At 38.9% G+C, this 25699-nt stretch overlaps 1 protein-coding gene across 1 annotated transcript in view; it reads left to right on the forward strand.

The window, feature by feature from the left end:
• The first annotated feature begins 315 nt into the window (after positions 1-315).
• Positions 316-25699, forward strand: part of rxfp1 (relaxin family peptide receptor 1) — a 154029-nt gene continuing 128645 nt past the window's right edge. The window contains exons 1-2 of the mRNA XM_041797828.1: positions 316-532; positions 18534-18671. Coding sequence (XP_041653762.1) covers positions 490-532; positions 18534-18671 — 181 coding nt within the window. The 5' untranslated portion in view covers positions 316-489. The remainder of the gene's footprint in view (positions 533-18533; positions 18672-25699) is intronic.

The following is a 25699-nucleotide window of genomic DNA, read 5'->3' on the forward strand; positions in this document are numbered from 1 at the left end:
CCATGGATAAAGAGAAGAGCTGCTGTGGCATCTGTAGGGTTAACTTGGAGTTTCAACGGCAACAACATGAACCTGAATCAGCCCATCAGCCTCTGTATGCTTCCTCCAGAGCGTTGATATCCTTCTGATGCTGCTGCTGCTGCAAAGCCCCACGCAGACATTAGCCCCTCCCATACAGCGACTCTCCCGCCCACTACATCCCAACTCAGCACGCTGCACCTGTCCTACTGCCGCTGCAGCTCGTGCGTCAGTTGGTGATGACAAATGAATCCTTGGTCCTTCTTTCTCTCTCTCACAGTCTCACTGGCTGCTCACCGAGTCGACTTTCTGTAGGGGCTGCTAGTTTTCCTCGTGCAGACGCTCCTCTTCAGAGGTGGGATAACGGGCTATAAATACGCAGACAAACTTCTGGTGCTCTTTTACGCACACGGCTTTCCTTCTCCTTTCGCGTTTTTCACTACACGTCAACTACAACTTTGAAGAGGTACCATGCAACTTTACATGGCAGCTATTTTCGTCTACGGAGTAACGGGTGAGTTCAGCGAATTCTCCGGATTTGTGAAAGATTCATTTTTGCATTTAAAAGCTGCCATGGATGATGTATTTTAACCAAATCTGCTCTGGTTGCATAGAATATTAAAAGCAGCCACGAGGGTTTTCAACTGTTTAGCAGCGATGAAAGAATGAGAGGATGGTGTTATGGTTTAAAGAGTGACCGTGCCAACTGGCGACTTTCAGCAGGCTGCGTCTGTGGTGAAGTGTTCAGGAGAGATTTAAGACGGAAACTGCAAATGAAGGCGTTTTGCTAAATAATAAGTACAATAAAAATGATTTCTATTATTATTAATGTTGTTATTATTATTATTATTGTTATTATTATTTTTATTATTATTGTTATTACAGTGTCAAAAATACACACCAGACATGTATGATGTGTGTATGATCTTCAACATCTCTTGTCAACCACACACATTTGGCTGTTAGTCACCTATTAACACCGTAACCGTAACAACTGCGCTCCTGTGATGACTGAAGCTTGATATAATGTTTTTATTGTGAGGATGATCATGATTTGACAGGATATCCTCTGACTAAATGATTTATCTGATCTGTGTTTTTCTGTGACGCTGGAGTGTAGTAAAGCTCTAAAGACACTGTATATTCCTCCCACGTTGTAACCCTCAACATCATTAGTGTGGAGGTGGAAGTTGTTTGGAGTGGGAGGCACCTCACAGAGTTTCTATTTTCTAATCCATTGAAAAAATGTTAAAATCTGTGGGATTTAGTTGTGTGTTTCATATTACTATGCAGCTGTAGGCTTAAATATCAGTGCTGTGCACGTGTGAGGTTTCTCAGAGGAGTTATTGTCAGTGCAAGACTGTTTAAGGAAGCATTGATTGAACCATGTTTCATTGGACTTTAATTGAATCTGCTGTGTTTTTTATGTGTTTGTCATAGTTTGGTCACACACAGTTATAAATAAAGAAAGGATTTACTTGAACCACATAGTTAAACGGTGTAGTCAGCTGTTGGTGAGTCACATGTATACCCCGCATCACTGTATAAGCTGCTAGACATTCATAGAGGATAGCAACCTCTGTCTTAAACAATAATTCCCACTCTTTGCATGGTGATTTCCAGCTTCTTCCCTCAGGACGGAGATTTTTTGTCCCAAGGTGCAAAGCAAATTGGCATAAAAACAGCTTTGTTCCTGCTGCTGTCAACAAGCTGTAGCCTTATTTACATTTTTTTTATGCCCTGATCGGTGGAACATTGAGAATCTTTGACAGTTTTATTATTCTTTTTTCATAATTTTTGTTTTGAATAGTTGTCCTCCTCTCTGGTGTGTTGTAGCTCTGAGAATTGATCAAGTTTCACTTTCATTTCGGATTTTAGATTCCCACAATCATGAAAACAAGATAATCGGGATTAAACGATTACTCACTTCTGTTGTCATGTGTGGTAAACCATCCCACTAAAGAACAGCATATGCCACTCTAATTTAAGTGAGGAGCAGAGGGAGCCACTATACATACTCTGCTTATTTTGAAAAGCAAGAAAAGCTATAGAAGCTGATAGAAAGGCTGGTATTGGTTAACAAAACCCCTTAGTCAAATGGACACAAATTTGACATTTACATTGCAAAGTACAGTGCCTGTGAAAAAAATCCACCCCTTGAATGTTTTACCCTGTGGTAGAACATTCAAAGAATGGTGGTTGCGTGAAATTTTTTCTCTGAATGTGATCATTTAAATGCCTTCCAGATGGCGCTGTCGTACAGGACAAGAAATCACACAGTTTATCTAAAGTTAGGTAACTTTTGAACCATAAATCGCTACCTCCCCCTTGTTTTTCTTCTTGAAGCTAGCCGTTGTGCTTTCCATTGTCACTATTGATGCCTTTGAATCCTTGCAGCAGCATTTTCTGGGAGCCTGGAACTCATGTGACTTTTGGGGACTTTATTGCTTAAATCCACACCAGTAAACCCGATATCGAATGTGTTTTTAATCCATTTTAATCAAATTACAATCATTTATTACCACTAGCTCAAATGCTAACTAAAATACTAACTGCCACATTGTTTACCCTTTGTGAGGGTCTGTCAGCCAGTTGCAGGCTGTTTCGTAATCATGTGATGCTGCCTCAAAAGAGCATAATGGCGAGAGAGAGAGAGAGAGAGAGAGAGCCTGTGATGCAGCCCCTTGTATTATTGTTATTTCAACATGTAGCAGTAAAACTCAATAATCAGCAGGTAAAACAACTTTAGGGTCCCAAAGATGCTGTACATTGTTATTCCATCTGTTGATCCATGTTCTGAGTCAAATATGGGTCAAATATAGGTATAATTTGCTAGTCTGCACAGTCAGTCCAGAAAGTTCATGCTGGTATTGGATCAGTACTCTGTTTCAGCTGATACCCAAAACCTTGGTATCTGAATAGTATCCGGAAGGAAAAAATGGTATCGGAATTAGGGCTGACCGTTTGTTCGAAAACCTTTTGTTCGACCAAGGTAACCCTGGTCAGTGAGTTGCCCCCCCTCCCCCAAGGCGCTGGTCAGGGGGCAGAAGCGAGGTGCCCTCTCTGACTGATAGAGAGAGACGTGCTGCTGGGGATGAGGAGCAATGCAGCACTAGGAATTACAGATAGAGAAGCACACAAAGTGATACAGAGTGGGATATTTTCTGATATTTTAAAGCGCTAACGCTCAGAAACAACACATCAACTCATCACAAAGTTGCAGGTTATCTATTGAAGTGGCACTGCTGAGTGTCTCTGCTCTGCCCTCCCTCACAGCATCAACTCCTGCGGTCAGTATAATTCACCTGTCAGCAAATAGGCTGCGTGTTATCATCTCCTTTTATAATCCCCTTAATATGTTTACATTAGCGTTAGCTTCTCTAACAGACAGGCAGAAAGCAGAGGAGATAAAGGCGATGTCTGCTGGTTATTGAATCCTGACGAGCTAACTTTTCTCCTCTCACCTCAGATTTTGGTCGACCAAGTTTTTTTTTGGTTGACTACAGCCCTAATCGGAACATCCTTATAAAATATAACAAAATCCTGGAGCACAATCTTATTCAGCCTGCAAGAGAACAACGGCTTGGGGGAAGATTTGTTTTCCAGCAAGACAATGACCCAAAGCATGCAGTAATGGTTTAAAGACAACAAGGTGAAAGTTCTGAAGTGGCCCAGTGGAGTCAAAGCCCAGACCTCAATCCAAAAGAGAATTTGTAGCTAGAATTGAAAAGGTTTGTTCACTTCTGGTCCCTGTGCAACCTGACAAAGAAATAGTAATCATGACTTTTTTTTTTAAGATTTATTTTTGGACGTTTTTGTGCCTTTATTAGATAGAGGAGGACAGTTAATAGAGTCAGAAACAGGGTCAAGAGTGGGGGAGAGACATGCAGTAAAGGGCCTCAGGCCGGATTTGAACCCTGGCTGCCCGTGTACATGGGGAGTGCCTTTAACCACTAGGCCACCTGCTCCCCAGTAATCATGACTTTTGCCATAATTCATCAGCCTCAGTTTTATACTTGAATGTCTTTCTCATTGGCTGTAAATAAATCTACCTTCAGATGCATGTTGATTGTCCCTAGCTGAACCTGAGATTTATACCCCTTTGAATCTTTTTTTAAACGATTGCGATGTGTGAGCAACTCAAAGCTGCACCCATCACTTCATGTTGGAGCTGTTATCACTCAGCTCGAGCAACTCTGTGTGGCATACTGTATCCAAGGCAATAATATAATGTCCAGTCCAAGAAAAGCCTGGAGAAAAAAATGCTGGATTTAAACTGCTAGTTTTCTAATGAATAAAATTGCACAGATTAATACTACCTGTGCTGTATAATTTGTGATGTCAAATCATTGCTTTTAATAGCCAGCAATTATCAAGTGTTTGTGTCAGAGCTATTTAACTGTTGCTGGCATTTACAGCAGAAGGTAGCCATGGTTTGATTCATTCTTCTGTCCAGAGTCACGACTGGATGTGAGTTTGGTTCAATAGGAGAAAGTCAACAAGAGATCTCAGATGCATAGTTTTGTCTGATTTATTTTGGAAAAAAAAAACAAACAAACAAACAAACAGAGGTACAAGTTACCTTTTGTTTCTTCTTGTGTCAACTCATAGATTAAATCTCCTGATTGGAAATATAAAGTAGTTTCTATGATAAATGGTCACATAACTCAAAGAGTGTCTGGTGGTCCAGCCATCTGTTGTTTGTTTAGCAGCTGGTGTATTGTTTATTTATGCTCAATGCTGCATTCTACAACCCCCTCCCTCTGTGTCTCTAAGTTTCTGTGTGCTCAGTTCTTTGTATGTTGTGGCTTCTGACTCTCTCTGTGTTTCTGCATTTGTATTTTAAGATGTCAGATCTTAGTTACATCTCACAATAAATCCCAAGAGGTTGTTTTTTGAGATAACGACACAGTCTCAGTGAATAACTCCAGAAGTGAATTCTACATAGAGGAGTGCTATCAAAATGCCAACTTCTCCCCCTGTATATGGCTGTGCCCAAAAATAAATAAATAAATAAAGGACTCAGTCTTGAACTGCTTTTGAGTCGAAAGTAGTAACACTTTCAAACTGACTTTCATTCTGACCGCCAAGTTGCACAAGGTTAAGAGTATAAAAAATATATGCGTCATATCCATATATGATTTAATCTTTACATATTAGATGAGTGGTATGGCTAGACATAATAATATGCATCTAGCAAACATGATCTACCTAAACTAAATATATGATGAAAACTGTACTGATTAAATTTTTTCAAACTAAATTTTCTGGCAAGTGTTAGAACCAGGCCAATTGATGTTAGTCTAAGAGGTTAGTTGTGACAATTCACCATAGGTCAGCCACACACTAGACAATTTTTAAAATCTGAAACGATTTTAAAACTTTGAGAGACCACAGACTTCAGGACAATTTCCAAAGATTTTTCATCTTTAATCCTCTGAATGCACACACTACACGGCTCAGCCAGACTGTCAGATCACTGTAGACCACACACCTGCCTACCTGCCTATGACCTTGTGTGATCACGTGACTTCAGAAGAAAAACAAAACATGGATGTCTGTCAATACCATCTTGCTGTCTCTCCACAACAGGCTGTCCTGGCATGTGTTACAGGTGCAGCAACAATCATAAAACAGGGTAAAGACTCAGGACAAAATGCTGGCTGGAGTTAAGGTACAGTTGTGTTTCTGGTTGTGAGTGATGAAAGTACGTATGATTTGTCTGGTGACACTACCCGGTGTGCTCGATCTCATTGGTTGTTGTGGGTACTACGTCAGCGACACTATGGCCTACAATCGTAAATATCAAACATTGATATTTACGATTCAGGGTCTGGGAGGCTACGATACAATTTGGAGCAGTAAATTAATCGTGTTGACACCACACACATGCAGACTACTCAGACAAATAATCGTTTGCAAGGAGGCTCCAGTTGGTATACGCCCCCACGATTGTCGGGGGAGGCAAATCTTGGCTAAAATTGGACTTAAAATCCTGTAGTGTGTGGCCAGCCTTGGTAAGTGCAATTTGCTAAAAAGTGGTTAAAGGGATATTTCAGGATTTTTGAAGCTGGTCTGTATGAGGTACTTGGCTATTATAGTGGCATTAGCCTCCAGTGATTTCTGTGAAAGTTGCTCCTGTGATTATTATGAGTAGTTAGGCAGGTAGAGTTAAGGCATGTTCCTGGGTGGGTGTTTTTACCAGTGCAAAAGAGGGAGCAGTAACTAACAGCATCTTTGTTAATCAGTTTGCTTTCTATATTGAAAAAACATCATCAGAAAAGTAGAGTTTTGCATGGACAATGGGCATCTTTGCCTGCACATTCCACTTCCCCATTGTACATCAGGGGCCTTTTGTTTATATTTGATAGAAGTTTATTCAGATCTTGTTTGTTTTTCAACCAATGGCCACCCTGGAGTGTAGCCTATTTTTTGTTTCTGCACAAACTGGCAGGCAGACGAATGGAAAGCACATTTTCTATGAATAGAGTTTGCACAAAACATTAAAAAAAAAAAAATTATACATCACAACAAATTACATGTGAGACATCTGGTACGTTTATTAAATTAGCTAGCAGGTGCAGAATTAATGGTGCAGTTCGTTGAGTTGCTAGTTTGTTTAGTTGCAGGATGCTTTAACAGAAAGTATAAACTTCTTCTGTAGTGGCCACATTTTCGTGCCAAATCAAAAGCGTTTGTATTTCAGCTCTTTCCAAATAGAAGTATACATTTTTTAAACGCATAAATTTTGATTCCCTGCAGTGTTGCTTGTTAGTTTGTCCTTATCAGCTCATGTTTAGCTTGCAGTAGTCAGTAAGTGAGAGAGTGAGATAGATTAACTATCTGAGGGTCCAGAACAGCAAATCAGTGCCTTCAATTAATGTGTGCCTTTAATTTCTTCACACTAAGTTTCCTTAAGTAAATTTTACTCAAATTGAGTAACATTTTACTCTGAAAAATATAACATTTGGTCCCAGTCTGTTTGGAGTAAAATTCACATTGCTTGCAGAGTAATCTTTTCAGAGTTGTTTTTACTCTAAAAAGTGATTCTATTTAACTGTAAATGATGATTTGCATCAGTTACGGTTTTCAATTAACCCTTTACCTACTGAGTCTAAAAATGACGATTTGGACATATTTTGTTATTATGGCTGTAAAATAGTCAGGAAATGCCCTATGTCTGAGAGCTTTAGTCCCTTTTCCCAGGAGTACTTGAACTTGACCTTTCAACATCTGGTTAATGATTATTGCACATTATATGGAATTGTCAGCAGTTTAAAAGAAGAAAAATACAAAAAACAGATTTGTTTTTCATGGCTTTTATAAGAAGAAATTTTGTTATTGCTTATGAAGTTTTGATTTGAAATTTGAAATGTAAACCTTCAAATGTTTAGAACAATCACCAGTCATTTTTTGAGTCTAGGACTCTGGGTGTGCAAAACACAGTGCAAAAGATAACTATATACATAGGCGAAAATAAGTGCAAATAAAGGTGGAAAAATGCATTCTCAACATTCTCAAGTAACATATTGTTATTGCACATGACAGACACGCACAAATGCCACTCTCTAACGCTATTTTTTGAAAACAAAACACCACTCTTGCTCGCTCTCCTTTTACTCTCTTCCTCCACTCTCTTTTCTCACTCGTCTTCTGCCAAAGCTGCCGTTTATGCAGTGCTGTTCGACATTACCGTAATATATATATATATATATATATATATATATATACACACACACACACACACACCACAAATCATATACTGCCAGAAAGAACAGATTCTCAGCTCTCTGTCAGCATTGGAATCTTTTTAGATTGAGGAGTTACAGTGTTGAGAATCCGTGTAACGGTCTTGCAATACTTCTGGTGTTTTGCTATGGTGTTTTTTTTCTATGAATGCCCACATCATATGGTTGCGAGTACCATTATGAACCATATATGTGCGCATGCCCACAATTTTCAGCTTTCCAACGCCATTAGAATTTTTCCGATCAGACAAACTTTGACAGAATTACGGTAATAATACTCCAGACGTATAAAACACAGCGTTGGCGCCGGCTCAGTAGGCAAAGGGTTAAGTAGATGCCATTTCCTGTATTCTAGTGCATTTTAACACCATATTAGCACAGATAACCCAAACTGGTTCTTTGAGATATAGTTCTGGCTCAATATAGATCAGAAAAGGGCCCAACATAAAAGTCATTGCAACAGTAATGTTTCATAGTATTTCTTGGTCCTAATTAGTGGTGGGTAAAAATATCGATGAATCGATGCATCGCAATATTCCCCCCCTCAATTCAATATCTATTCAGCAAATCCTCTGAATCAATTCACCTCTTGGCCAGTGGGGGTCACTGTGCATGTGATTCGCGTTGTATGGACAGAGGCCGCACTCGACCAAAAAACAACCAACCATAACCATGTTACATGAGGTTTTTCACAATTTCCAAGAAGAAAGAAATATTATTAAAGTTTACGTCACTTTACTTTTTCAGTGTTTATACAGAACTGGCATGTTTTTAACTGTTGTACTCCTTATGCACAAACAAGTTATTATTGTGCAAATTTTTTATTTTCAGATGTTTTTTTGCTAAAAAATTTGAGGTGACCTACCACGTATGTTCACAAAAATAATCATTAAAAATTGTCAACAGGTCATTTGTATATTTCTACTTCTTACTGAATCAACATTAAAGCATTTAAATCAATATTGAATCAATATCGAATTGAATCATGAGTTTCTTAGCAATACCCAGCCCTAGTCCTAATGGTCTTCTGGAGTTTAATGTATTTTTCCACCCAAGAGAGCAGTTGTGTTTTGCCGACCGGGAGGGCACTTAAGCACACGTTTTGGCTCTGGAGGGCACTTTAGCACATGTCTTGGCTCCAAAGAGGGCACTTTAACATGCATTTTGACTCCTAAGAGGCCACTTTAGCATGCTTTTTTCAACACTTGGGCCATGGGGCGACTGCACCCCCCTGTGCACACCACTAAAGAGGAGTTACCTTACCAGAAGCTGTAGTACAAAGGTGTCTGAAGGTTCATCACCAGGTGAAGAGATCTTCATGCCAAGGATTATCTTCAGCTAGGACACCTAACGAGCTGCAGCCGTGACCGTAAGTGATGGCAGCTGATTTGAAACTTTAGTGGGTTCGGTTAAAAGTTTTACTTTGTGTTTTTACTCCAACTCTTGTAGTGGCTGGTAATAAAGATACTCAATAAAGACTAAAATTCACTATTTTTGAGTAAAAGACTTTTTACTCTGGAAAAATTGCTCCCCAGATTTTCCTGTGAGGGAATTCTGCTTTTTTAATCTTTACACTAATTTTACCACCAGACAAAATGTGTCTTTTATTCTAATGAATAAAACTTAAGTACAAATAACCTTAAATATACTGAATTTCTTGTTAATCTCCTAACTGTAATGTATCTCATCTCTCCCTTTACATACACTGCTGTCTGTCTGCCTCTCTGTCTAATATCAGACCTGTATGTTTAATTCTCAAAGGTACTGGCTCTTGTACCAAACAACAGGACCTTCAATATCAATGAAGGGAAATATTCATTATTTTATAAATAAGCCTTTAAGCAGAGGCTAGTGCAGAGGCTGCATTACCTGCCATAACCTGTGATGGTCCAATAAGCGAGTGGGCGAGTGAGACAAAGAGAGAGGGAGAGTTGAAGCAGAGGAGGGTAGGGGTGGGAATCACTAGTGGCCCATGATACGATATTATCACAATACTTTATGCCACAATTCAATATTGCGATTATAAACATTTTGCAATACACAGAGTATTGTGATGCCATATATTGCTACCTATACCATTTTTCAACTGTTTAGCTGATTTAGCATTAGCCTTTGCCTGCATTTTTATTTTATTATCGCAGTATTTTACTTTCATGTGGTCTGAGCAGTGCTTTGGGGACTACAACAAGAACTCTGTTATGTTGCTGTTTAGTTTGAGTTTGTTGGTTGACATCCAGGTTTTGATTTCTTGCAAACAGTTGACGAGTGAGTGTGTGTGTGTGGGGTGGGGGGGTAGTTAAAGCTGTGTGTCATCAGCATAGGGATGAAAGCCAAGGCCGTGTTTGTGGATGATGTGATCAAGAGGAAGCATGTAGTTGATTAAAGAAGTGGTTTAAGGACACAGCCTGGTGGCACACCTTGGACTACTGGGGGATAGTGGGACTTATCGTTTTCTGTTTGAGAGGTAGGACTGAAACCAGGAGAGAGCTGTTCCAGTAATGCCTGAGTGGTCGGGATAGGAGGTTAACGCCGATGGTGTGGGACAAGGCTTTTTTCTCTAAATAAACAAAATCATCATTAAAAAACTGTATTTTGAATTTAATCAGGTTATCATTGTCTAATATTGTCTAACATTTATTTGATGATCTGACACATTTAAGTGTGACTTAAATAAGAAATCAGGAAGGGGAAACTATTTTTTCACAGCACTGTAGAAATATTGTCAGAGATTCCTTCTTTCCTTCTTTGTTCAATGTTTATCTTCTGTTGTTCAAACTTGGCTCATCGTGTTGAGTATTGATCCTGGTGCCAGAGCAACACTAACGATTTCATCAAGGACCTCCCTTGAACAAGGGTCAGAGTAAACTGAGGTTATTACTGTGTGCTGGTGACATTAGTCATCACCATCCTGCTGCTGTACTTCATTATGGAGCCTTAGAGCTGCTGGAGGCGAATCTTTCTCTCCTGTAGTGGGTTGCTCCTCATACACAATAGTGGTATGGGTCAACTTATTTTATAGGAGACAATGTTCAGTAAATGTTTCACTTTACCTGCATTCACTGAGACAAAAACAAAGCCTCAGTGTTCAGAGTGCAGCTTTTTGCAGGATTGATCTCCATCAGATGAGGGACAAACTTGATTTAGTTCTTATTTCTTTTATAATATTTCATACTTAAGCCACCATTGTGCCTTCACATACAGTACGGCTTCCTTCTGTGAGCAGGGCCGTCACCCTTCCTCCACATGGTGTTAGAAATCAAAGTTGGAGAAGGAGGCATTGATTGTATTAAATCATATTAATAACATGCTTTATTGTCCCTTCCAGCACATTTTGGTTAAGCTATTGCAGTGTCTCCCTGCAGTCATAGTTATGTAGAATAAGTCCACCACTGCTCCTTAATGTCTCATTTCACTTCCTCACAGACAGCTCAGTGGACAAGTCAAAAGTTATCTGCACCTCTGATACCTTTTTTATGATTCCCTTATTTTCTTTTCAGTTCACTAGTTTTTCCCTCTTTGGTTATATTCATGTCATAATCCTCTATCTACTGGAAGTGCTTTTTTATTTTTGTTTTTTTTAAAAAGGAGTTCTGTATCCACACAGGAAGTCAATCACCCTTAGTTTTAGACAGTACAGAAATCAAACTTCAACTTACAGTTTTAAACGAAAGTATTGTAATTTTAAAATGTGACAAAAATGAGAAGATTTGTAGTGAGCATACAACCTTGTTCAATTTAGCTATAAAGCACATACAAATAAATAAATAAGTAAATAAATAAATAAATACATTTACTAGATTGCTGCACAGAGACTAAAGCTGAAATAAAAACTCAAAACCAAAATGAACATGAAATAACACTAAATACAGTAAAATAAAAAAGAATCTAAAAACATGTAAAAGACACATAAAATAATAAAATAAAAAAAATTTAATGTGTAAATAAAAGCTAGTATTAAGAAAATAAAAGACACATAAGGTCACTGAACTCTTATGCTGTGTTAAAAGCCGAGGGATAAACACAGGTTGTATGATGGAGTTTAAAAGTAGGTAAGGTGGGGGGGCATCCATTCTCCATTTTAACAATTTTTAAAAAAATACATAATTTGAAAATGAATTTTGAAATGAACAGGGAACTAGTATTGAAGGTGAGGGTGGGGGTTATTTGATTATGTTTTTGAAAACCTGTTAGAAAAGTAGCAGCTGCATTTTGGACTTCATGTAAATGTGAAAGAAAACCCGGTTTAATCTGGTATAAAGTGCTTAGCAGTAGCACTAGTGATGCACGATAACTATTTTTCTGAACCGATACCGATACCCGATAATTTCCTACTCCTGATGGCCGATAACTGATAATAACCAATATATTTTTTTCAATTGTTGATTTAACAAAAGAAGTTTATTTGATGTGTTTATGCACATCTGGGGGTAAGAAGGGGTTAATATGTAGTGAGCAAAGATATTTGTAACTCATTTTAACTAATATCACTCATGTTTTTCAAAAAACAAAGAACCATTCTGACTTTATAACTGTTATTATAGTTCACTTTTTTAGTTAAACATTTGTGTGCCAAGTACAACATACACGTGCATTTGTGTATGTTGTACGTTGTTGTACATATGTTGTACATTTGCTGTACATTTGTGTATGTTATGCTTTACAAATGGAGATTTTGGGGTCTGGGTTTTTTCTTTTTTCTTTTTTTTTTTTGCTTAAGCCAGAATTAAAGCAAGCTGATGTTTGACATAAAGATTAAAAATATGCACTGACATAAGTCATATCAGAGATAGGTTAAGAATGTGAAGTCCATCGTGGTCTGTGGCTAACTTCTGTTCTTAACGTCAATCAAACTGAATGAAACCACATCAAACAGAGCAGGCAGGTATACGTCTATGAAAGTAGCGATGGATCAGGAGACTGTCAGACTGATTTTGTTATAACATTGCGCCTTTTGGCTCTGGCAAGCTTTCTGCAGTTTTCAATGCCTGCTAATGCCCGCGGCTGAGGCTAGTGGCTGCTGCCGCTTCATTTTAACGTTGTTAGGATGATGACTCTTAAGTGACTTATAAGATCCGTCGAGAACTTCTTTCTACTCTTTGCAACCTTTGCAGGGCAAATTCTACACACATGGTCGTGTTATCCTCCCCGTAAATACTGAATAATGCCACCGTGCTGTTAGCATTTTAGCACAGGGGCTGCTACTTTCTCTTCTTCTTTGGTGCTTTAATAGCAGGTCGTGTACTGCGGCGCCACCTGCTGTTTCGGAATGTGTAGTCTCCTGTGAAAGAAAACAAACGCCAGCACTGCCGTGTTGACGAAAATATATATGTTATCGGGGCTCATCGTAATGATATCGGACCGATAAGAATGACGTAATAATTTCCTGTTATCGACCCTATAACTATCGGCCCGATAGTTATCGTGCATACCTAAGTAGCAGTAGTCCAAAAGTGTTGAAAGAAAAGCATGAGTCGCTCAAAGTTGTAGAAAAATAAAAACGAATTATCTTAGATAAAAGCCTCAGATGATAAAATCTGGATTTAAGGACAGAATTTATGTGTTGATCTAATATCAAATCTGTTGATTTGGATACCAAGATTTGACACAGTGGGCTCGACATAGGGTAGCAGGGGGTCAAGGTCCATAATAGTGACATCACAAATCCCACTGGAGCCAAGCACAACAACTTCAGTTTGACTGTCATTAAAGATTTAAAAAGCTCAGGGCCACCCAGGCTTTAATGTCCTTAAGACAATGTAGCAGACAGTCATTTAAAGAATACATTAATAATGTGATTAATTATTGATGATTAGTTCTAGAAATACAGAGATTAATTGCTGTTAAATATTGTAAATGTTTGACAGCCCAAAGAACATCCTGTATGCTGTTTTTGCTTGAGAGCAGAACATTTCAAGCTTAAGGAGGAGCTGTAACATCAGTGTGAACACAAAGCTGAGAACAACAAACCTAAAAGGAGTTTGACATCCATCTTGTAGACAGTGTTTCCTGAATGAGGTATTTAGTAAGGATATAATTAATATCTACTGTTTTAGGGTTTTTAATTATGCATTTTAGATCTTGATTGATAATGGGCTAAATTTTCACTTTAGTGTCTTTAATACTAGAATGCATTTTAATCCTTTTCTAAATGTTATTGTTTTTTTTTTTGTTTTGTTTTGTTTTGTTTGCAAGTCATTCCTGATCTCTTTCATATCCTTTTCTCTCTCTGCTGTTGTGTAGTTATTAAAAAAAAGAAAATCCCAAATTGATGCTGTATATATCATGTTACATCACAGAAAACTCAAATTTTTTATAATCAGACACAACTCAGAACCATGAGGCATGACCCTGAAAACCTGATTTTTGTTTGGGTATTTGCTGTGAACAACAAGAATCTGAAGATTTGATGAAAAGAGATGAGGGTGGTGTGCAGGTTTCACACGGATTGGATTTCATCTTTGTGCATTCTCCCAAAGGACCGTTGAGTGCTGTGATCAATCTAAAGATGAATAAAACTGAGATCTGTTGATCAGATAATTCTCTCATTTTACATAACTGCACACACAATCACACAGGCCAGACCACTGTTTTAGATTGGATTAACTCTGGCGATGTTTGAGCTCTTTCAGGGTTTCAGAACTCTGCGGGACAACTGATTTTTCTAACTTTGAGCATGAAGTACGCTGCATCTAAATGATTACATAGGTAATTTGCAAAATGCTGGTGAAATAAGACATTTTGCAACAGTTATTTTGGACTAAGTAATTTATTTAAGCTATCCGGCTTTGCAGAAACCACTGGGCTTTGTGAGAACTCCTTGATATTTAACTATTTTAAAGCCCAAAAGGCAAACAGGTGTGTAAAGAGTATATAATCAAATCACTGCATCTGGTATATAATGCACACTTGAAATACCTGTTTTTATCTAATTTAGAATCTTGACTATGTCAACACCTGGAGTAACAAATGCATCCATCTAAACTGCTGAGACAAGTGCTGGCAGTAGCACGAGTACCACCGCCACCATCACCCTCTGACCCGTGACCCGACACCTTTAAAAATCAGCCCCTAGTCATCCTGTACCTACACTTCACTGCTTAAATGTGCTGGGATACATAGCAGCACGGACTAGACAGGAGGGGACACTTTTCCTCCCTAATTAATTTATAAGTTTAAGTGAGTAAACTTATGGAGAGCTTGTCGGATTAAGAATGACTCAATTGAAAGCAGGAAGTGATGAGTGGAGGTGTGAGGTTTGGGCTGTAGGATTACAGTCAAACCTTCCCCTAAATTTGATCAGGGTACACAGTATTACCCCCAGGTGTTTAAAAACCACATTATACAAACACTTGCCAGCGTGCACAAGCTAGCACAGTGAGCAGAGTGCACGCCTCTGCAGGCGTTTTATTTAATCCTTTAGCAAAATGCTTTGAATCTTAAAAACAACACCTATGACAGGGCTGCTAGAGATGATGTACAGGTGACTCATTTTCACACTTCAGACTTTCACGCTCAGGTAAGAAGAGTTAAATCAGGACAGAGGGTCAAATGATCCTCTGCTTCCTTATTCCCTCTCCGTCTGCTTAATTGTTACAGACTGCTTTAATACCCAAAATGACCAAGAAGCACTGATTAACTTCATCTGCTTTTAACAGCAGAAGATAAAGAAGAGTTTTAATGACTTAAGAAACTGTTGATGGTTGAATTGTGCCTGACTCTGCTGCTGCAGCACCTGTGGTTATTTAAGGCCTAAACTTCATCACTTCTCATCACTGAACTACACCCAGAAAGAAGAATTAAGCATCTCCATTAAAGCATCTACACAAACAGGCAGTGGTGCTGCAATACACAAACAGGCAGTGGTGCTGCAAGTGGAAATACATTTATTCTTATGGCATTTAATATAACCTTACAAAATACAGAGACAGTGTCCTAAATCATTCCCTATTCACTGTATCCTGAACTATATAGTGAATACACCACTCTGTAGTGGTTTCTGAATTCTGAGTGAGCATTGTTATACATTATAAAGTGCATTTATTCTATCCCACAATGCATTGTGAAAAGTAGTGAACAACTGATGGACACTAGCCCAGCAATATTTACCATCATGCATCTCAGTTAAAAGCTTTAACAAGCAGAAAGACTGCTAGGTTTGGATTTTTTTTTTCTCTTAATAAATACAGTCATCATTTAGAAACCGCATTTTGTATTTACTTTGGTTGTCTTTGTGAGATATTAAAGTTGGTTTGATGATCAGAAACATTTGAGTATGATAAATATGTGAAAACATCAGGAATGAGAAAGGGGGCAAATACTTTTTCACAGCACTGTATACAAGGGCCCAATTAAGGCGAGCTGCCGGTGGGTCCCATGGATTTGCATTAAAGGGCTGGTTGAAAGCTCAACTTTAATGCTGCTCTCTATTAGGAGCACAGACTCTGCACAGTTAAAATCAATGGTACTAAAATAGCTACACAGCCCCATAGAAACTCCATGTTGCGGTCTTTGCTAAATGAAGTGGAATTTCAGACAAAGAATGACAGTATAATCATTTTCCCTCTAGAAGAAGAGAAGTCTGCTGCAGTTTTCTGGGTCCCCCTCTTTTCTCTTCCTTCTTATCCTCTACCCCCTACCCCTTCTCAATCCCAGCAGAGCTTTGGCAGATTACAGTTCAACATGAACCATAATCTCAAGCATGGTGCTGCTTGAGGGCCCTGCCCTTTAAAGGAAAGGTCTTCCTCACTGCTGTAACGTTGCTAAAAGCTGCTTAATGCTGAGCTCAGGGTTGTTAGTGTTGGGTCTTTATTATAATACATCAAAGAGTACGGTCTACACCTGCCCTCTTTGTACAGTGTCTTTAAGATAACTTTGGTTATGGGACGGAGCTGTACAAATACAGATTGATCAATTAAGGATTGAAGTTGTTGATATTTGACTTTTACTTTGCACCATAGAGTCTTAACTTACATCTGTAGTCTACTGACTTACTGTATTAACTGTCAGTGGTTTCCAGAAGTGTTCTGAAGCCCACATTGTCATATCAGTCACAGACATACTGGTTTTTGATGCAGTACCACCTGAGGTGTGGAAGGCCATAGACATTAATGTTGGTCCTCAGAATCTTTTGATGATATCATGTGTCAAGGTTTGCAAAAAACTCAAAAGGAGGATCCAAATGCAGAACTCAAAAAGGATTTAATAGAACAAACTAAAGTCCAACACGTTAGAAAAACAACTTAGAAGTCCACAAGGGCAAAGGCACAAAACAAAATTTACTTTAAAACAAAGTCCATCAAAAGCAAAAAAAAAAAAAAAACACAGGAGGCACGAGGATCAACATGAGGAGAAACACATAGGAAGACATGCGAACATTTGACAAAGGACAGGGAGAAACACAGAACCTAAATACACAGGGAGTGATTTCACAAGCAGAGACAGGTGTGGTTAACAAGACTCAGGTGAAACTAATGAGGGTAATCAACGTGGAAGAAAACTGGGGCGGGATGAAAAACTAGAATCACACACAAGGGAAGACAACTACAAAATAAAACAGGAAACATGGAACACTTCACAAGACAGTAGCAAGAAATACACAAGGACTGAAAGACAACAAAACAGTACACTAGAAACTAAACTAAGGAAACACTGCTAACACAGGAGGAAACAAATACAACAAACTACAACCAAAGGGAATACAAAGAACCCAATACAAGGAGGGAAACTCAAACATAGGGAGGACCAAGGCTTAAAACACAAGAATAACGCAAGAAATGAAGAAACACAAAAGGTCATCAACTAAAACACTAGAAACATAATATAACATATAGCACACAGAACATAGAAACACAAGGGCAACAGGAAACACCAAAAAACTGAGAAACTAAATAAATCCAAATCTGGATCATGACATCATGGACTGTAGAATTCTTTAAATTCCTTGTAACTGTATATCCGGGAATATTGTTCAGAAGCTGTTGGGCCATTTGCCCATGCAATCTTTTATAAAAAAGTTCTCCTTTTAAACCCAATCATGGTACTATCACCTGTTAAGTCCTACTTAACTGTGGAGCATTCCACGTGTTTTCTGAGCTCTATACGACTTTCCCAGTTTTTTCTTTTCTAAGGTTTTTGTAACCTGCGCTGGCATCAAATTCAGAATGTGTGTTTGTCTCTTTAATAATTTAACATGAATTCACTCTGACCAGTCTGGTGTATTTGGTAAAGTGAGAAGAAATTTGGCTCTTCTTCTAATTGTTTTTCAGTGCAGGAATACCAGATGTGGTCCACTCTGCTATCTGCAGCTTGCTCATGATTGGCTTGTCTGCTCTGTTTTGAACTTGAAGCGTGATAAGGCAGAGTCCCTGTGGCACATTAACAAGCAATTTAGAAATCAAGGCAGGATGAGAAGGGAGAGAGAATAATTTTATCTTCTAGCTCACATGGCATGCAAAGCCTGTTTTTTCCCAGGCTGTACTTTGTGTTCTAGTCTGAGCATAATTATGATTCCAAAGTAAACAAATATCCTGGCCATACAGGACTGTTTATGAAGGAAATGCATGACCTGAACATGGGCTGCAGAAGACATCAGCTCTCTAAAGCTCACATTAAGGCCACTGTGCACATTTTTCAATCAATGCATACATAAACTGTCTAAATGAAATGTTTACTGACCTTTTTGACATGGGCCTTCAGGCCCTCAAAGAAAAGTGTAAGGTATTTTTTACATTCATATTCATGTTTTTGGGTTCTCTGCTTTGTTTACAGCCCTCAATACCACAGAGGAGAGAGGTTCCTGCCCTCTTGGATATTTTCCTTGTGGCAACCTGACCATATGCCTCCCTCAGCTCCTGCACTGCAACGGCATCGATGACTGTGGAAACCAGGCAGACGAGGAGAATTGTGGTGAGTTTCCACTCCAGCTTATGTTAAGATGACTCGCTGCCTTTTATCTGATATACGATCTGTTCTGATCTGAACTCTTGAACAGAAAAAAAAGCACTTTCAGGTCACTGAAAATGCATCTTCTGGTAGACTCCATCCAGGGTGGAGAGTTTTAGAAACAGTATTTTCTGTGTAGATGGGGAGTTTTTAGCTCATAACATCACACTGTTTATCAGTCTTTGCTCTGTTTGACAACATACACCAAACTTGTGTTGCCAGCCAGACTTTTCATATTTGAATCCAACTGAACAAACTTGGGATTTGATTCAAGGATTGATTGCACAAAAGTTTCATCTATTTCATTGGAAAGTGCATAATAACAGTGGTTGCAAGAATGGAAGATGTTATCAAGGCAAAAGGAGACAGTTAATAAAATTTTGTAAAGACCTGTTGTAGCCCTTTAAGACCTGTGAGAGTGCCGACTCTCCTAATGCATTTCTATGGATCTTTTATATGCAAATTTCTTTTTGCATATAAAACCGGACGAGTAACACTGACATATCACACATTTAGTGTGTCTCGGAGTACTGTTTCTTTCCAGAAATATTAGGGATGCACGATATTATCAGTAGTATATTGTTATCAGCTGATAATAGCTTAAAAAGTTAATTATTAGTATCGGCCGATAGTAAAATTTACGCCGATGTGTAAGGCCGATAATGTGACGTCATAATTAAGCGCACGCGATGACGCCGGACGTGCGCAAACAACAATAAACAACATGACAGCTGTGTGGGAGAAGTCTGAGGAGTGGGAACAAGACAGCAAAGTAGCTGTTTGCATTGCTTGTAAAGTACATCAGATGCATGGAGGAGCTTGGCAACATGCCTTTAACACCACCAGTTTAATTTTGCATCTAAAAAACTGCCATCCTGATGACTACAAGGACTATAAAGAATGGCAAAACTTCATGCCAGGGAAAACTCTGCAGCATCCTCTATTTCAGTCATTCAACAAAGCTAAAAAATACAGCAGTGACTACCCAAAGGTAAGGAGCTGAACAGGAAAACCATTGAATTTATAGTTCTTGATAATCAGCCTTTCAGCGTGGTGGAATATACCAGCTTATGGTGCATTTAAAGCCCCGCTACGTTATACCTAGCAGGCGCTTATAGCTTTACCTGAACTGCAAAACTAAGTTTCCAGTCACGTAGAGAAGCTCCTCATTAAAGCTAAACATATTAGCTTCACCACAGATATATGGACATTAAGTGTCCGTCCTGTGAGCACGTTTAGCCTCACTGCCTCCGTGGATAGATGACGATTTTACTCTTTAAAAGCCTGTCACTCAAACACTCACAGGAGTGCTCACTCAGCAACCGCAGTTGCAGCCGCTTTTGATAACATGTTTGGGACATTGAAAATAGAGATAAAAAGAACGTGCACGTCGTCCTACGTGACATGCGCGAAACATGGCAAAAGCAATGACGGACTTCTGTGTGCCGTCTCCCTTGCACACTCGAAGGTGTCTCCAGCATTGGAGATGTTTGTGTCACTGTATTGTTACAGAGCTGTTTACAGTGAAATGCCCATTAAACTTGGTTGCTTAGTTAGTTTGTGCTGTTTGGGCAGAATCAGGAGAACTACTTTAGTTGAAGTTTTATTTCTGTTCATCTTGAGTCTCAGAAATTTAGAATTAAGCTCTGAACTATAGCTAGATTTTTTTTGCATTTAAGGATCTTTTGTTGTTGTTGTTGTTATTTAAAGCCCTGTCAGGGGTATCTCAGGGAGCCATCCTGCAAACTGGCCGAGTTAAAAAGAAGAATCAGTCTAAATTTAAAAGCTATTTCTTTTTTGCACTGTGGAGCTCAGTGTCAGCAGGTTTTTTTGCTGCTGCTTATTGCCCTCAAAAATGCAGATGACTTAGGATGTACTGTTAAAAATACATGTAAGCATGTAATGCACATGTAACTCGAAGACATGACTGTAAGTTTGTCATTCGTGTATGCCAGTATTTAAAAAAACAAACTAACTAACTAACTAACTAACAATATATCCTTCAGTTCTGATAAAAAATTAAATGTTTGGCCAAAATTTGTTTCAAAATATTGGCATATCGGATATCGGCAAAAATTCAATATCATGCATCCCTGAGAAATATCCTTCCTTTTTTGCAGAAATGTAGTTAAAAAGCACATCAAACATCAAAAACACATCAAAAAGCACATAAAAAAATATACTATAAGAAAATGAACTGCTGCCTTTCATCGCACTTCTTACTTTACATGTTCATGATGACGTTTTGTCTGCACGACACATATCTGGTTGTTTTCTTGCAGGTCACGAGTCGCGCTTGTCATTGTTTCTACATGGCTTCTGCAAACATATAGCCTATATGCTCAAAAGTATCTGGCACACTTAGAGATTTGATAGTTTACTTTTTATAAGCAAAGAAAGCAAGAAAGCCTTAGTTTACTGTTAGTTTGTTCCACAGGTGAATGGCTCTAAAACTAAGAGCTGCCTCACCCTGGTAAATCCTGAAAATTGGTCAGTTATTTCACCTATCCCAGAGGACCAGAAGGCTCCCTTGCTGGTGGAACATGCTCTACTTTCTTGGTGAGGACTCTGGCTGCAAAATGCTGTCAAACTTGTGAAAACATCCTTAGAATTATTTAGCCTCAGATGACAAAGCAGCTTCCTGACCCAAAGTTCTTGTCTAAAAAAATAACAGCTATTTTTCAATATAATCAATCCAAAGAAAGCATTTCTGATAGATAACACTTGACACAAAGGGATAGCTTTAATGCTGAATCAGCCTCAGATGTGCTGATCTGGGGCTCCACTCAGTGAAAAGATCATGACTGATTTCCAGTATTTATCATAAAAAGACATTAATCAACCATGACTTCTGCTCAAACTGGTGCTGCTTATAAAACAACCAGTGATCTAAGCTGTATCACACTGGCTCATAGCCACCATAGTGGCAGAAGGAGTTTTTTTTCTTTACAAGAACTGGACTTCTTCCAGTCTCTCCCCTAATTTGGCAACATTTTAGTGGGGCTGCATGTTGTGTCACACATGCAAGCTCTTGATACAATTATGAATGGAAGGAGAATCACAGAGGTGGTGCTTCTAACAATACTGGGACTTCTGTTTGGTCCGGTTCAGGGATGAGCAACTTTGGTTACTTTGGCTACATTAATTTTTGTTGCCAATGCCAAAGGGCCAAATTGTAACAGATTGTTCGATATTCTCTATTTAAACTGTCTGATTGCTAATAAGCAAATAAAAGGAAGAATATACTGCGTTCATTAAAATTTATGATACTAACATTTATGTTTTTAAACTCAAATGCTAGACAAGGTTGATTTAATGAGAAATTAAATTAAAGGAAATTAAAGGAGCACACCAAAATGATCCTGCAGCTTGTTTTGGGAGAGTAATGTGACAGTAAAGCAACCGAGAGGCAGTTCAGAGGCAGGCGATTACCCTTTTGACTGACAAGTCGTACCACCAATGAGATCATCCTTCTAAAAAGGTATAGCATGCCAGGCTTCAATGAAAGGATACTGCTCAGGGCATAAACAAGAAAGTACGTTTTTGTTTTACCAGTGTAGCAAAGTAAAAGCAAATAAAATGTGTATTTTTTCTGTGTTTGAGCTGGTGCAATTCTGTGTCAGATAGACCCACAGCCATTCTGACACTTGTAGGAGAAATGTCAAAGTCTTTGCTCTCAGGAATGGTCAAGGTTTTATTGTTAGTCACAGGGCTCCATGAACAGTATCAGATTTAATTTGGGTTTGTCATTTAGAATCCCCTCCTCACAAAATGAGGGGTGCCTTGGAAAGGGTTAACATGCACAGTACAGTTTTTATACAGACTGCTATGAAGAGAGGAAAAGCTGTCACTAATGATACATTTGGGTGAAAAAGTAAAGGGAATATAGACTCCAAAATACAGGAACTATTTATCAGTAACTGTTTATTGAACACAAACCCATTAGCTTAAATCAACTCCTTCTCATCCTTGATGGATTTAGCAATCATAATAATTCTCCAGTTCTCCGTCCTAGTATTCAGCCTGAAAGGAGAGGGGGGTGGCATACAAGGATTTGTCATTAAACCAGTGTGTCTGACACTCCTCACTATTCAGACTGATGGTACGTCAATTAAATGGGAATTTTCCCTGCGGACCCAAAACTCATTTTTCTCCTTTAACAAAACAAACAGTGCATTATCCCCCAAAACCAAAAGGCAATATCCAGACACACCAATCATTAGAGAAGGGTGCTGAAGAACGTGTGAATCATGTAGATGTGTTTGAGAGTGTAGGAGGAAGTGCCTGTGTAATGCATTCTGTCAGAGAGCAATGAGAATGACTTGTAATGTGTTTTGAAGTTGGGGCTGTCCCAGCTTCTTCAGCACCATAAACAGAGCCCAAAGCACATTCATTATTTGTTTCAATCTGTTGGCTTGTGTTTCATACGCTGCTGCAAGCATGAAGGCCCACTTGCCTTATAAATCCATTCATCCATCTTCTCCTGCTTATTTAGGCTGGGTCATGGTGGCAGCAGGTCAAGCAAGCAACCCAGACCTTCCTCTCTTCAACAGTTTCTAGCTCCTCTAAATAGGGAAACCCCAGCAGTTCCCAGACAGGACAGTCTTGATGTTTATTAAAATCTGAATGGAACACAGAAAACTCAGGCTTTCAATTGAAGTTGCAAAAAATCCCCTGTGAGCTGTACAGTAAGGCCCTTAAAGTGTGTTCATTTAGTCTAGCAGGTTTATCAGTTCACCAGATTTGAGTCAGCTAAACCCCTGCTGATCTGGCCTTTATCTAAAAAGAGATCTTCAAAACATTTAATAAGGCTGAAACCCCTCTAAACATCACAGATTGTTTAACAGCAGGAGGCTAGAGTGACATATTTTACTGGAAGGTAGTGGGAGATTGTGTGCGTCAGTGGCTGCTATGAATGTAGATCACACATGGGCAAATTACAGCCCACAGGCCACAACCGGCCCGCAGACCATCTCAATCCAGCCCGCAATGTCCACAAAAAATATATAAATCAATTAAAAATAATAACATTGAATCTCAAGGGAAAGATGCCCTGGGTGTGCGTTTAGCCTGACTCCAGCAGAGGGCGCTGTGTATAAATAGGACTATAGGCCAAGAGGTCACTCTCTTTAACTCCTGTGATAACTTAACAGACACATGAGAGATCAGCAATGTATTCTTCAAAAAAGAGAAAAGTTGGCTCTGAATTCTGTATTTTTAATCAAGAGTGGACGACGAAATATTTCGTTATGGTGGAGGCAGCAAACATACTGTGCCCTGACAGCAAAAGTCAGTTTGAAAACATCAGCCTGTCTCGTCGCACAGTTACTCGGCGTGTGGAGGTAATTGACAAAGAACTGTCTGCTGAACTGTTAAAAAGGGCATCAGACTTTGCATATTTTTCCATTGCGCTGGATGAGAGCACGGATATTAAGGATACCGCTCAGCTGCTCATTTTCATCCGAGGGATAAATGACAGCTTTGAAATAACAGAGGAGCTTCTTGCAATGGAGTCGATGACAGGCACAACATGGGGATCGGACCTGTATGACAGAGTGTCGGGTTGTTTAGAGAGGCTGAACCTGCCATGGCCTGTTACTGAACGTGACCACAGATGGCTCTCCAAACTTAACCAGAAAAAATGTCAGGCTACTGAGGCAGATACAGGAACGGGTTAGATTTAATTTTCCTATATTGCATTATTCACCAGGAATCCCTGTGTAAATCTGTGCTGCAGCTTGAGCATGTTGCTAAAACCGTGGTGAGACTTGTAAATTTTATTCGAGTCTGTGGCCCTGTTTTGTGCATGCGGACCATTTATAAATGACACCCCTGGGCTTTTACTCCTGTAAAAAGCCTAGTGGAGGTACTTACACGTTACTAGTGATGGGAATTCTGGCTCTTTTTTTTTTTTGGCTCTGCTCAGCAAGAAGAGCTGACTCTTTTGGCTCATCATTCAGAACCACCGTGGTTTCATTTAAACTTCCAAATTAGCAATGTCATAACATATGACTGATATTTGTACTGGTATTTTACTCTGATTATACTTAATTTTTTGAAAAATGAAAATACAGTGTAATTATTTTTGTAAATACACTGTCTCCCCTGAACACCTTTCAGGTCAGATGAAATCTGCTCAGTCTGGGCTGTATGACACACCTTAGTGCTAATTTTACACCATCAAACATGAGTCTTTAACATATGATAGACCTGTGGTAGAGTAGTGTGGAGAAAGGATCATCCCTGCTTATCAATCACATTACACATCGACTCAAACAAAATATACAAAAAAGAAAATAATTATGATAATAACGATAATAACAATAATAATTATAAAATAAAAAGGCTCCTAATGAGATCCAGATCTTATCATTTACGTTTCCAGCTTGTTCACAAAAGACCCATCACTCCAAGTTTTGGAGGCAAGTTTGGATGATCTCAACTGATTAAAGCCACCATGATAAGGCACACCCTTAACAATTATAAGAATTTCTCCGTCTTTGAAAACTTTTGGAAATATTTGAGATAATGTATGACCTCAAATAAATATAAGATAGGAATGGCACCTTTTCAAATTAATAAGATATTGATAAGTAAATTTTTTCATATTGTATCTTTAAAACTGCTGCCACAGAATTTGTAGCCATAATGATTCTGTAACATGTGTATCAATACACATATCTGCAAAGAACCTGTGATGATCCATTGCTGTATCAGTACAGGCCTAGTAAAGCCTTTATGAAGGAAAAATTATTATAAAGCAAGAAACACAAGTCAAAATTCCATGCATAAAACATACAGGAGGCATCTGTGCACAGCAAACTATTGCAACCATCTGTCACAGACCGACACAAGAAATAGATTTTATCATGACCTGCACCTCCTCCACAACACATGTGAACTGTAATATGTTTCTATTTAGCCTGTGCTTCCCCATCGCCACCCTACGACCTTCAGACAAATCTCCTACCTGCTCTGACACAGGAGAGAGG

Source organism: Cheilinus undulatus, linkage group 10, assembly GCF_018320785.1.
Source record: "Cheilinus undulatus linkage group 10, ASM1832078v1, whole genome shotgun sequence".
In the NCBI taxonomy this organism is placed as follows: Eukaryota; Metazoa; Chordata; class Actinopteri; order Labriformes; family Labridae; genus Cheilinus; species Cheilinus undulatus.